This window comes from Pararge aegeria, chromosome 11 (genome assembly GCF_905163445.1).
Source record: "Pararge aegeria chromosome 11, ilParAegt1.1, whole genome shotgun sequence".
Lineage (NCBI taxonomy): Eukaryota > Metazoa > Arthropoda > Insecta > Lepidoptera > Nymphalidae > Pararge > Pararge aegeria.
In genome coordinates, this window is record NC_053190.1 from 5,628,176 (window position 1) to 5,641,997 (window position 13,822).

At 35.6% G+C, this 13,822-nt stretch overlaps 1 protein-coding gene across 1 annotated transcript in view; it reads right to left on the reverse strand.

Annotated features, from left to right (window-relative positions):
• The window catches only part of LOC120627388, a 120,488-nt gene that overhangs the window by 32,481 nt on the left and 74,185 nt on the right, over window positions 1-13,822 (reverse strand). The window contains exon 2 of the mRNA XM_039895383.1: window positions 11,548-11,753. Within this exon, the coding sequence (XP_039751317.1) occupies window positions 11,548-11,753 (206 nt within the window). The remainder of the gene's footprint in view (window positions 1-11,547; window positions 11,754-13,822) is intronic.

Genomic DNA, 13,822 nt, shown 5'->3' on the forward strand with positions numbered 1-13,822 from the left:
TTACTTATACAGTGTTAGATAAAAAAAAATTGCAGAAAGCTATTGGCACTTTTTTTTAACTTAATTCAATATTTTACATAGATAAATAAATAAAATAAATAAATAAGTAAATATGCTACGACAATACACACATCGCCATCTAGCCCCAAAGTAAGCGTAGCTTGTGTTATGGGTAATACGATGACTGATGAATATTTTTATGAATAATATACATAAAATACTTATACTATACTATTATGATAGTCTACTTGTTACTTCTCTATAGTGTAACATCTACAGCAGCGCGCGAAACACAACTCGTGCAGTCATGAAGTCACTACCACGTGACGTTGTCGAATCACATGTATTTGGTTTCACAGTGTTAGGCCTCGTTCACATAAAAATTCCGATTTTACAGGATCCATTTTAACTGATACGTCGCTACTGGAGGATATTCGCACATTTCTTTAGTGTATCGTCTGCTTTCTACGAGGATGAACGTTGTGAATGAAGGCTGTGTGCAGCACACCACACCCAACGCACCCCCGTGCGACTACCAAGCCTCACGTGGTTTCGATCCAATAAAACGGATCAGTATTTCTGTTGTTACTGGATCCGGAATACTGTCATGTATGTAAACTGGCTCATATAACTACATACGCTTATAACATATATGTTGAAACGGACCTGTAAAACGGATTGCTGCTTATTTTGTCTGATAGGTATTTTTTACTGGATCCGGAACATTGTATTATGTGTGAACTCGTTCATATAACTACATACGATCGTAACGTATACGTTTAAACGGACCTGTAAAACGGGCGTACTATGTGAACGCGCCCTTATGTAACTTTACAGAAATAACATGATATATACATTTTTTTGTATGTAATAAATGAAAACTGAATTTTGAAAAGTAGTAGAACAGAAGATGTTAGTTTTAATAAGTAACTACAGGGCCGAGAACTTTCTGTTATTTTATATGTAACTCTGTATAAACTTTTATCTAATTGCCCTGATTATAGGGTTAAATTTACAATGACGGTATAAGTGAGATAAGTACGATAAAAATGTTTTCATGCAATTATCCGCACACGGATTTGTATACCAATACCTCATCTACTTTCTGCGCCGTTAAGAAAATGAACTATTCTTAATTGTATTCATATATGCGTGCTAGTGTGTGGTAAAAAGAATCGTTACATTGGATCGGTTTAGTTATTGATTCTAAACCGCCCCAGAATGAATTAAGGCGGATAGAAATTAACCCTGTATAAAACCCAAATCTTTTATCTCGTACCAAATCATACCCTTTCTTACCTATTGTTCGATTAAGGCTTTGATGGCAGTGACACTTTAAATTAAATACGACTTATTTTGCGCTGATCCATGCTGCTTTGTTTTGATTCTAATTAGACTGCTTTATAACTAGCTTCGATTCGGCTGTACTTTAACAAAAATGTATAGAACATTAGAGATATTTTTGGAAGATTAATTAGGATTTACTTTATTTTAGAAATTCAAAGGGCTCAAAACAATGCTTATAAGAACTATTGTCTCTTCTTTTGTACCGCTTTAACTGCTTCTGTTGCGTTTTGTTTCGCTGCGGTCGCCACGAAAATCCACTGAACGGGTATTGATGGCCGATGGGTTTTCATGGGTTTTCACAGTTTGCTAGCGGTACCATATTATATTTATTTTAGCCACTTAAGTTTTTTTTTAATTGGATTAGTATTAGTAGAGCTTTCTGTGACAAAAGTCGTACGGGGTAGTATTACCGACATTCTAATTTCTAGCACTAAGCAGCATTGTTGCAATTCTGTGTTTCAGATTGAAGGGCCTGGTTGCCGGTTTTGGACATGAGGACAGCCGCATGAGGCTTAACTCCTACGCCTTAGGTTGAAGGGCACGTTGGAGGACGCGTTGCTAACGTGCTCTGCGACGTGTTGCTCTGTTTATAGGCGATGGTTTTCCATACACCGTCAGGTGGCATTTCTACTTGGTCTGTCAGTCTCATACTCATTTGTGTAGTGTTAGCAAGTATGAATACAGCTCACATGGTTATGGATTCAGAGAATTAGCCAATCGTTCTGAAACTAATTGGTTTTCCTGTCTAAAAAGTCTATGTGCCATCTGCTAGATACGAATGAATGTAATACCAACTCAAGAGCACGAATAAAATATTTTCTACCACATTTTGAAGTCGGTGACAAGTAAAATCAACTGAGTATCTACCTTGTAACTGAATAATAGCGAAAGATGTAAATATTATGAATGTACTTAAACCTTTTTAAATTTCTTAAGTTCTGTTTTGTTTATGTATTTTTTTTTGCATTTGAGCTGTCTGTAGGTTTGCAATTACCTACCAATTCTAATGCAGGTACGTTAATCATTGAGGAGTTCTCCCTTTAATTCACATTTATTGTGATTAGCATAAATTGCTTATAATTAGCATAGCCATAGCAAAGGAATCGAATGACAATGAAAAAAAGGGTTACTAAATACTTCATATGAAGTAGGTTTTTCAAAATTAATCATCATGCCTATTGTAATAGCCTCGGAAGTATACCGTTTCAAACGCAATATTTTTCAAATTGGTTAATGAATTCTTAGGTTAAATGGACAAAAAAAAATTTAGACCTAACACAGCGAACTCTTCGATCGGTCCAGCGTATTACTACTTATTATTATCGGTGCTTGTAAATAAACGTCAAAGCCGGACACCAATTCTCTAAATATGCTTTCCACGCTAAACATCTTATTGATATTAGAACTCAAAATTATAATGATCTACGAGTTCTAACAAAATTATATCTACCTTTAATAAGTCATTAATTCTTAAGGAAGTCTTAGTAAAATTCAATGAAATTTCATGAAATTCTCTTTCACATCATTTAAATCTTCCATCGTTATGAAAGGCTTTGTTGACTGACAGCTGACATAAGCTTCTAACTCTACATGTACTCTGCACGCCCTAATCAGGCCTGATTAGGGCGTCCTCACGTCCTTAGTCGAAATATGTGGCATGGCTACATTCCATCATGATCAGCTTATTTCAGCCCACTGCTGGACTAAGGCCTCTTCATTAGCACGCCATCTTGCTCTAGTGCTGGTGAGCTACACCCAGCTCTTCTTTGCTGCTGCTGCCTTTACGATATCACCCCTCCATCAAGCTGGTGGTCGGCCGATGCTTCTGTGGCGAGCTTGCCTATGGCTTCGTTTCAACATATGTACCCTCCCAATGGCAGTTCTATCACAGATGCCAAAAACCAAGCTTGCGTTAAAATAATCTCTTGCTCTACTACTTGTTTCAAAATGCAATTAATAAAATAATTGATACTTGATAGCAATGAGGAAACGAACACAATGATTTAACTTATGCTCAATGTATGGACAAAGAGTTTTGTATAGCACTACGTTACTCTGGCAGGTAGACTCTGTGGCATGGATTTAATATGTTACAATCGCCTTTGTGGTACCAACCAGCAAAACACGATAGAATCACATTAAGCGCCGCACCGAAAAAACACGATCGTAGCACGATCGTTTGCAAAGTTCTCTCACCTTGTCACGCTCACACTCATCTGCTTATTTCATACGGGGCTTTTATTTTTAATTCTTTCTCTCATAGAAATGTTAATGTATTGAGCAGAGACAATCTCAATTATTTATTATTTAGTATAATAAATAGCGGACGTAAAATTCAAGATTGCGAGTTTAAGTTCGTGCACTTTTAACTTCACACGTCGTGTTGATTTGCGTTGTAACTGAGAATTTATTATTATTGTTTGCTTGCGTTCGAAGTGCATTTCACAGGTTTGTTTACTTAAAAATTCAAGTAAGTTTCATTAAATGTGAGCTCAAATTGTGTGCAAATATTTTCATGGTAAGCTTAGGTGTGTTCAAATATGAATTCGCGAACAAAAGATAAAGGTTTTTGATAAAGAAAACAGCTCTCAACTTCACCGAAACCTACGCCAGACTTGTGCATTTCTCAGGCTAGTTAAAATTATAAAAGACAGTTTAATGTATACATAACTAGTTGGGTTGTTGAATACTGCTTCTAATAATTTAAGTATTGTTAAAAAGCGTCGGGTTAGTATGTCCTAATAGCTTATCCGGAGAAACAATTTAGTTACTACTATTGTTTTTTTTTTTTTAATTTAGACAAACAGCGATTTATAGAGACTTCTTTATCCTACCAATTATCGAAATTTCCAATCATAATTCGCGTACCTTCCTTGCTTCCTTGCTTCCTTGCAACTTTCAACCAAAAGCTTTCCTTCTCGTGAGTGTCGAGATTGCTGAAAGGTTGTGTGCCCCATAATATTCTTTTCTCAGTTTATTAGACCCTTGGATTTTGTTTTGCCAAATGAACAATATTTCGATCATCTCGACGAGAAGACTTTCTCTGTTAATATACACGCCGAAGATATGAAGTTGATACTTGAAAAAATGCTTCACAGCGTGGTAAACAATAGTTTTTGAGCATTGCAGATGGTTTGCTATCTTTATGTACGACCAATTCTTCTCACGAAGTTTTATTATCACTTTCCTTGTAGATTTATCATAACTTTTATTCCCCATGGTTTTCATATGAAGTAATCACCTTTTAGACTAATAGCACTAAATGTCGCCAAAATTATTCGTATCACAAATAAATAAATAAATAAATATACTACGACAATACACACATCGCCATCTAGCCCCAAAGTAAGCGTAGCTTGTGTTATGGGTACTAAGATAGCTGATGAATATTTTTTTATGAATATAATACACATAAATACTTATAATATACAGATAAACACCCAGATACTGAAAAACATTCATGTTCATCATTCAAACATTTTCGAGTTGTGGGAATCGAACCCACGACCTTGGACTCAGAAAGCAGGATCGCTGCCCACTGCGCCACTCGGCTGTACACACAGAGTGTTCTCTACTTTAATTTGAATAAAAAAATAAACTTCGTGAGCGTTTTAATTATGTGACCAGCCACTAAGTACTAATACTAGTTTCAGATCTAATTTAAAAAGTTTATGTATTTATTTTTAAAGCAATAATGTGTATCAACTATTCGACGGTATACCCCCAATTTTTATTAAAAAAATGCCGGAAATATCTAAGCTTACCACTCAAATTCATTTTAAATAAATCTTTGGAAACATCAACTTTCCCTGATACGTGGAAGGCTGCAAATATCTTGCCCATCTTTAAGAAAGGAGCTAAAAACAACGTTCGCAATTACCGACCTATATCGGTGTTAAACGTATTTTCGAAAGTCTTTGAAAAACTTATATGTCCCATTCTGTCCCTTCACTCAAACAATATCTTATCAGTGTCGCAGCACGGATTCTGTCGCAACCGTTCTACAGTCTCTAACCTAGTGAGCTATGTATCTGATTTATGTAAGAGCATTGACAACAAGCAACAAGTCGATTCAATATACACTGACTTCAGTAGCGCTTTCGACAAGGTCGACCATCATATCTTAATTTTAAAGCTAGGGGCTTATGGAATTCACGATCCATTGCTGTCGTGGCTAAAATCTTACCTCATAAACAGATCTCTAAGAGTAACTCTGAAAGGCTACACTTCCGATCCCTACACTGCCACCTCAGGAGTTCCCCAAGGTTCCCATCTTGGGCCTATCCTGTTCTTGCTCTTTATTAACGATATCACACTTAGTGTTCAGCATAGCGAGTGTTCTATTTTTGCCGATGATCTTAAGATATTCCGTGTGATTAAGAATATTGAAGATAGTCGTTTACTCCAAGAAGACCTAAGAATTCCATTTACGAATGGTGTACTAAAAATAAAATGTTATTAAATGCCTCAAAATGTGCACACATCAAATTTACCCGTAAAAAACACATAATAGATACGAAGTACTACATCCATAACCAAGAGCTTGAAGAAGTCTCAGTTATTAAAGATCTTGGTATTATAATGGACAGTAAGCTCACTTTTAAAAATCATATAGATTACATTGTCTGTAAAGCTTGGAAACTGCTAGGTTTTATCAAGCGCAATACCGCCGACTTTAAAAGAACTGAGTGTATCTCCGGAATTTACAGTGCGCTAGTACGTAGCATTCTCGAATATGCGGCCCCGGCATGGAACCCGCACTACAAAACATATGTTGAAAGAATAGAGCGCGTTCAACGTTCCTTTACGAGGTACCTGGCCTTTAAAGACAAATCCTGTCCCTACAGAGCTGATTACGACGCTCGCCTAACTCACTTTAAAATCCATTCCCTGGAAAAACGTAGGCAAGTAATAATGATGAGATATTTCTATGAATACAACGTGTAAATGAAAACCGAAATAAGACTCCTCAGGCTTTAGAGTTACATTATGTACTGTCTCTTAGATTTATCTATGAAACCGAATACCTAATATGTTTTGAGTATACTACTGCCATAGTTTTTACTGACCGAAATCTTCAACATCACAAGCAAAATTAAAATCATGTAGCTCCTGTCTCTATTAGGTTCGCGTCGCGTAGCGAAAGTGCAATGCGCATGTCGGTCTGTCCTCAATAGGGTTGTCATAAGTAAACACTTGGATTTTTTTGAATTCGTTTGTATGGAAAAATAAATATGCTTATTTTGATTTAATATTTTTATAGGGTGATTTCTTATGAAATACACTTATGCTTCCTTCAATATTATTTCGTAATTCGGTCACACGTTGTATTTATATATTTTTCTACTACAATTGAGCCCTTGACAGCAATCTTAACTACTGGTAAGGGATGATGCAGTCTAAGATGGTAACGGGCTAACCTATTGTGGGTTTTGGGAGTTATATTGAACCCAAGTCCCTTATCGGTTTCTTCGCGACATCGCTCCGGAAAGCTTTATCGCTTAGCAGCAAGTGTTTGTCGGAAGGGTACTAACTAGCCACATCCGAAGCCTCCTACCAAATGAGACCTTCATTAATAACATCGTCAGTTAAATTCAGAAACTAAGAACTTCCCGTAGTGTCCCTGCTGAGGATAGAACCAAACCCCCTACTGAAATCCATGGTTCGGGTTAGGTTGCAGAGATGAATGCAAAAGAAATGTATGCTGAATTTTATCATCGAATCAATAAACATAAACACTATAGTAATGCTCGAAATTTTTAATGAAGTCCTATTTAGAGAGTTCATAAAAACTAATTGGATTGCTAACGATACTATTCCACTTCTAACACACAAAGTCCTCAGAGTATCTTCAATAAAATAGTATGTAACGATGTAATTAGCGATAATAGCGATAATACGTACACGTTATTAGTAGATATTCATAAGGGGCAATCATAAAAATAAATGTTAATTTCACTTTTGGGATGTTTTCCCTCTAATTGGGCCAAATTATACTTTAGCAAACGAGTTCTCCTGCACGAGTATGTACGTGATTAGCAAAATTTCAGTTTTCCCTTTTTTATAAATATTATACTCATTTTAAGTACACCGTGATTTATTGATTCTATGTTTCTATGTAACCAATAAACTGAAAAACTAATAAGCCGATTTTAAAAATTCATTCACCTAGTAAAAAAAGGTCTCAGCCTGAAACAATTATATTTGTAAAGCAAGCTAGGAAAGAAACTCTACTCAGCTGCTGTATCTATGTGTTTTGACTAAATCAACAGTCATACAAAAACATTGCTTTTGTTAGGTCTATAAGAAGTATGGGTAGCCATGTACTTATGGCATAAAAATAAGCCACAGCAATAAATTTTAAATCAAAATAACTATAAATAAGTAAAGATGAACTTCTACCGTCATTATTAGGGATATAATACAATAAGGCTCAGAGTCACTAAGTGGGTGAAGGCGAGAGTTATGTTGTATCTCTACGTGATCAAATCAGAAATGAGGAGCTCCGTAGAAGAACTGGAGTTACCGACGTAGCTTAGCAATTCACAAAGCTGAAGTGGTAATGGGCGGGGGCACATAGCTCGGAGAACCGATGTTCGGTCGAATGGGTTCTAAGGTGCCGGAATGGCGACCCCGTACAGGTAAACGTAGCGTCGTTCAGCCCCAACGAGTTGGACAGATGACATCAAAAGAGTCGCTAGACCATGGATTTGGAACTCCCTACAAAAGACCTCTGTCCAGCAGTGGACTTCAATCGGTTGAAGCGACGATGAATATAAATCCTTGTAAAAAAAAGTCAAGACAATTTTATGTCTCTAACATTTATATATCGCACCATTCTGGGAAGGCAATTTACGTCTATAAGTAAGTATGGTTACCTGCGCTGTTTATATTGCGCTTTAATATAAGATCTCGGCAGCTAGTACGTATAAAAGAAGGCGTTAAATACGATAAAGGTTTAGAAACCTCAACCTCTCCTAATACAGCCACATAAATTGTTATGCGTACAGAAATAATCCGTACCTTCTGATATAGGTAATAATTGAGACTATGTCTTGTTATGAAAAAAAAAATTCAGAGGGTAAAAATACGGTTCAAATCGAGAATTCTTTAAACTAAAAAGTCTTTAAAGATTAAAAGGTTCCAAGTTACAACATCTTTTCTTTTTTTTTTTTTCTTTTCTTTTACTGGGCCTGTCTCCGTACTTGGTTGGCCTGAACCGACCGTTGTACGTGTTTGATATTGACAAGTCCGCAGTGCGACCGTTATTTTGCACCAAATATTGCTTACGTCAGCCAAATAGCAACAAGGTAGAGCACCTAAGGTCTTATTGAAATAGCTGTCGCAGCTCCATCTTTTTTTACTTGCGATACTTTTCAGGTTTGCACGTACATAATTTGTATTTTATAGTAACGAATCGCAATAGGGCCACATCAGTTTTCTATAAAAGTAGCGGATGCCCGCGACTTCGTCCGGGTACAACTTCTGGTAAACATCCTAGAATAATGCTAGTTGCACTTCTTCATATTTAATTAGAAGAGTATTTTGTGAGAACCATTGGTTGTAGTGACAAAATCTAAAACCACTCCAGAAAAGCTATTTGTTAGTGTTCCAAGGTATGCCTTTAAAATATGTGTCGGCAAAAATCATATTGAATCAAGAACAAGCACTAAAATAAATATAAAAAAGATAGTAGTTTTTATAAGGAACGGGTTCAATAATCGATAATCGGTTTCTACGCGACATCACACTGGAACGCTTACGGCACGGCAAGTCTTTGTCGGTATGGTGGTAACTAGCCACGGCCAAGGCCTCCCTCCCACCAGACCAGAAAAAAGACGATTCAGAAATTATAAATTCCCAAATTGCCCCTGCCGGAAATCGATCCCGGGATCTCCTAGTTAAATTCACAGCGCTCTCCGTTGCACCAAGGAGGTCATCAAAGGTTTGTTAAATGAAAAAAAAATTCAAAATAATAAACTATAATCATTATACGAGCACACCGGTTATTTTTACATCACAGACAAATACCCTTGTACCTATTTGTCTGTGATACTATAGAGATGACGAGAAAAATATAACAAAAAGCTAAAGCAAATGTGTCCCATACAAAGTTTTATCCTACGACCAAACGGGCATAGCCATCGCCCGGCCATAGCCCGACACATAGGGTTGTAGCGTGATGTTAAATAATCTTCTTCAATAATATCACGTTCAAATCACCAAACAAAAAACAACCTTCAACTTTATTATTAGGTAAAGATGTATCACGAGCATCATAAACTTAAGTCATTAAAAACTTAGTTGTCAAGAAGTGGAATAAATTAGAATTTTTTCAGTAAGTAAGTAAGACGATGCTTGTAATTCATATGATAATGAAAGGCGGGTTGTTTTCGTGATAAAGAATTTCAAATAGAAAGTAATAATTACGTTACTTAATTAATTCCATAAAATACCAAGGTTAAGAGGAGAAGAAGTCATTTGTGGGATTACGCTTTTGTAACATGATTCCTAAAGTAATTTTGGACCTACCAATGCATAAGTTTAAAAAATGTGTTAAAACACATTTATTACAGCGAGGTTACTATACAATTGATGAATTTCTTAATGACAAGGTTGCTTGGAAGCATCCGGCTCCGCTTATATCTCTCACAAGATAGAAAAATGAATTTTAAAATGTAAAATGTAAATTGTTGATATTGGAAAAGAGCAACTGCTGAGTTTCTTGCCGGCTTCTTCTCGGTAGAATCTGCCTTCCGAACCGATGGTAGAGTCACTACACACAGACAGACTTGACGTTTCAAAAGTGCTTATATTACTACTTGAAATAAATGAATTTTGAATTTTGAAGAACCTTGGTTCTTATTTTTTTCTTTTTAAAATGTATATTCGTTTAAGTGACAGGTCTGGGGTTTGAAATTAAAAAAAAATCAAAATTTCAAAATTTTCTCTTCTACCTAGAAGGCTCTTATGCCGAGGCTAGTTACCACGCTACCGACAAAGTATTTCACCAAGCGATTTTGCGTTCTTGTACTATATCGAAAAAAAACGGTTAAGGATATCTGCCTTCCGAACCGATGGTAGAGTCACTACACACAGACAGACTTGACGTTTCAAAAGTGCTTATATTACTACTTGAAATAAATGAATTTTGAATTTTGAAGAACCTTGGTTCTTAGTTTTTTCTTTTTAAAATGTATATTCGTTTAAGTGACAGGTCTGGGGTTTCAAATTAAAAAAAAATCAAAATTTCAAAATTTTCTCTTCTACCTAGAAGGCTCTTATGCCGAGGCTAGTTACCACGCTACCGACAAAGTATTTCACCAAGCGATTTTGCGTTCTTGTACTATATCGAAAAAAATCGGTTAAGGATATGGCCTAGTATTGCTATACACCTAACAGGTTCGCCAGCTACCATCTTAAATTGCTTCATCACTTCCACAGGTTAGGAAATTATTTTAAAGTCATCTTAGACGACAGAGTAGCAAAAATTTTAGGTAATTTAACAGGTAAACCACGCTGGCTAGACCTATGCCAATCAAAAACGTCGAGGGCTAAATCTTCGACCTCCAGAGGCCCCGCTGCGGTAGACATATTAGATAAATATTCGTTTGTATCCACGATTTTGGTCGGCGTGGTATTTATGTTTTCCCGCGGGGGCTGAAAATTATCCCAGGCTAAAGATATCTAAGGTGACTAAGATGCCCATTCTGCTTTTGTTTCATCATTCTCCAAACTATGTCAATCTTAATCATAATAAATAAACTTTTTAAAGACCAAGCCATAATAATTGGTGATTATGATTAATTATTATTAATAATTTGAATAAATCAAAATACTTACCTACTTATATTAGAAATGCGCGAAGAAAATAAGGAAACAAGACATACAAAATGACATATTTTGTATGTCTCCTTATTTCGCTTGCTCGCCATAAGAACTCAACAGATGATTATAAAAATGATTAATAAAAATTCTGCAAACAAATTGTCAGAGATACAGAAAAGGACATAAAGTTTTTGTCTACATACATATTGCTTGCAGTGAATTATGAACTTACTCGTAACTTAATCGGTATGATATCGTAGTGTAAATTAAAAATCACACGAGTTTGATTCCTTGTATCATGAGCCCACAACCTAGTTAAGAGCAAATGTGATGAAAAATCTATATAGTTATATAGTATAGTTGTATACTTACATCAACTTCTATCCCCGAGATCGGAAATACTTTAACGGGTGGCACGTCCCTTGGCGCGTACCTGTAGAACTCCCTATCGCCGCGGTACCACTTCACCTGGTACAGGTCCTCATTTTCCAGGTCGTACATACACCTGAGAACCACCGCCTTGCCTCTCTCAGCTGCTTCGGGTATCACCGTGTACACATTTCGTAAGCACATCGATCCTGTTGACAACATTTCAAAATAAGTTTGTAACTTTCATTAAGTTTACAATTAAAGTTAATTGACGTTGATATAACAATTTATTTTGACTCTGTCGCTCGATTTGAAGACAACACAAAGTGAGTCCCTTATTCAAAATCCATCCTTACACGCTTACACGTCACCAAGCGGATGTTGTCATACAAAATATCTCTGAGAAAATTATGTAACAGTGAAAGCTGAAATTTATTAAGTTATAATATAGGGCGAAAGCTGGTAAGCGAAAATTACCTTATCATAACCGCTAGTTTTCAAATAAGTTTATTTAAAACAACGTATAAATAGGTGTACTTTCAATACGAATTTTAATTGATGACCGTTAATTCGGACATTTACCTACAACAATTATTGGCATAGTTCAAAATGTGGTCAAAGTTATAGTGCTGGTCTCACTCTTTTACAATCAGAGCTGCGGCGTTGAGTTTTTATTAATCTGCTGTTCAACTTAGTCCAGAGCTTCCCCATAATACGAATGCTAATTTTATCAATACTTATCAAAATTACAACCTAACTACTATTTGGTTCGAATCATATTGAAAAGAAGAGTAAATCATATACCACACCGCTATTTATACATTATGTCCACCCGAAAACACCGTTAACCCTATTTGTATAAGCTTTCGTTACTCACATAATATTATTATAGATATATTGATGATTTCGCTGTTGTAAACAAATAACGTTAATCTAAACTGGTTCAATCTGTTTATAATGTCCCAATTAGAAAGGGATACCGCTACCTTGCAAACTGATTTATTTACTACCAACATGTTTTTACACTGTCAATGTTAACATAACAAGCGTCTAATAATATCATAATGTATGCAAAAAAATCTTTGCATAAAACGGCATAAGCATACCTTTGTGATTTGTATAATAAAAGTGGATATGTACCCACGTGGTACGTTTAAGTAATCAAAAAGACCCACGTTTATTTAAGACGAGGGTCTTCGGGGGAAAAAACGTGGTTCTTTTGATACAAGGAACGTGGAGATTTGGTTACGGTAGAAATGTTTCCCGTTATGTATTCATATGATAGCCTTGATGTAGCTTTTGTGTACTCAATTTAATAATTAAATATTATTTTGCTAGCGCTTTTTGTATGTTACTAAAGGTAATACCAGTAGAAATGCGAGTACATTAAAGAGCAATTTAACTGCAAATCTAGTTTAACTGACATTATTTTGCTGTTGCATGATAAATGTCGCGAGAGTGCAAGTATATTGCAAATTTTAGTTTGGCTATGGTTATTTTGCAGTTGATGGAACTGTATGATATATGACGCGAGAGTTAACTGTATATTATAGTACGGCTATATGTCTTTTGCATTTTGAGTAATTGCATGAACTATGGCGCAGCGATAGAATGCAAGTTGTCTGCTAATTATATTTTCGATTTAGTTATTTTGCAGTTGGTATAACTGCATGATAAATGATGCGCAGCTCGCCTGTGTCATTAACTAGCCCAACTGATTGTTTTATTTTATTTTTTTCTTTAATTGGAAAACCAACAGTTGTAGATACTAACTAGTTAACAGATTGATTGACTTAAAACTAATAACAGGTTTCCACAGATAAGTCTTATATAAACAAGGGTACCTGATAGAACCCAGCAAAAACGCAGCAAACTAAAACAAAGTGTTAAGTTTACCTAGCATGCAACAGTTTATCAACTAAGTTGCGACGTACACTATTCATCTTTCCATAAAATAAGTCAATTTCGGGGTCATTGTAAACAGAATTAAGAAGGCGAGAGACACGGATTATAAAGTAATAAAATAATTAAATCTATTCTTAGTTTTAGTTAATGTATCAACTAATATCCAATTTGGGTTTCTGCATTTCACTTTTCATATACCATACAGTAGTTAGGTACTTAAATTTTATTTTCATTATGGCCTAGCAATTTGCTTTTCAATTAAATAATCACTGGCCTAAAGAACTCCTAACTTGTATATAATTATAATATTATAAAGCTAGAAGAGATTGTTCATACCAGATTAACATAAAGATTGCAATAAGTACTTTAGTAA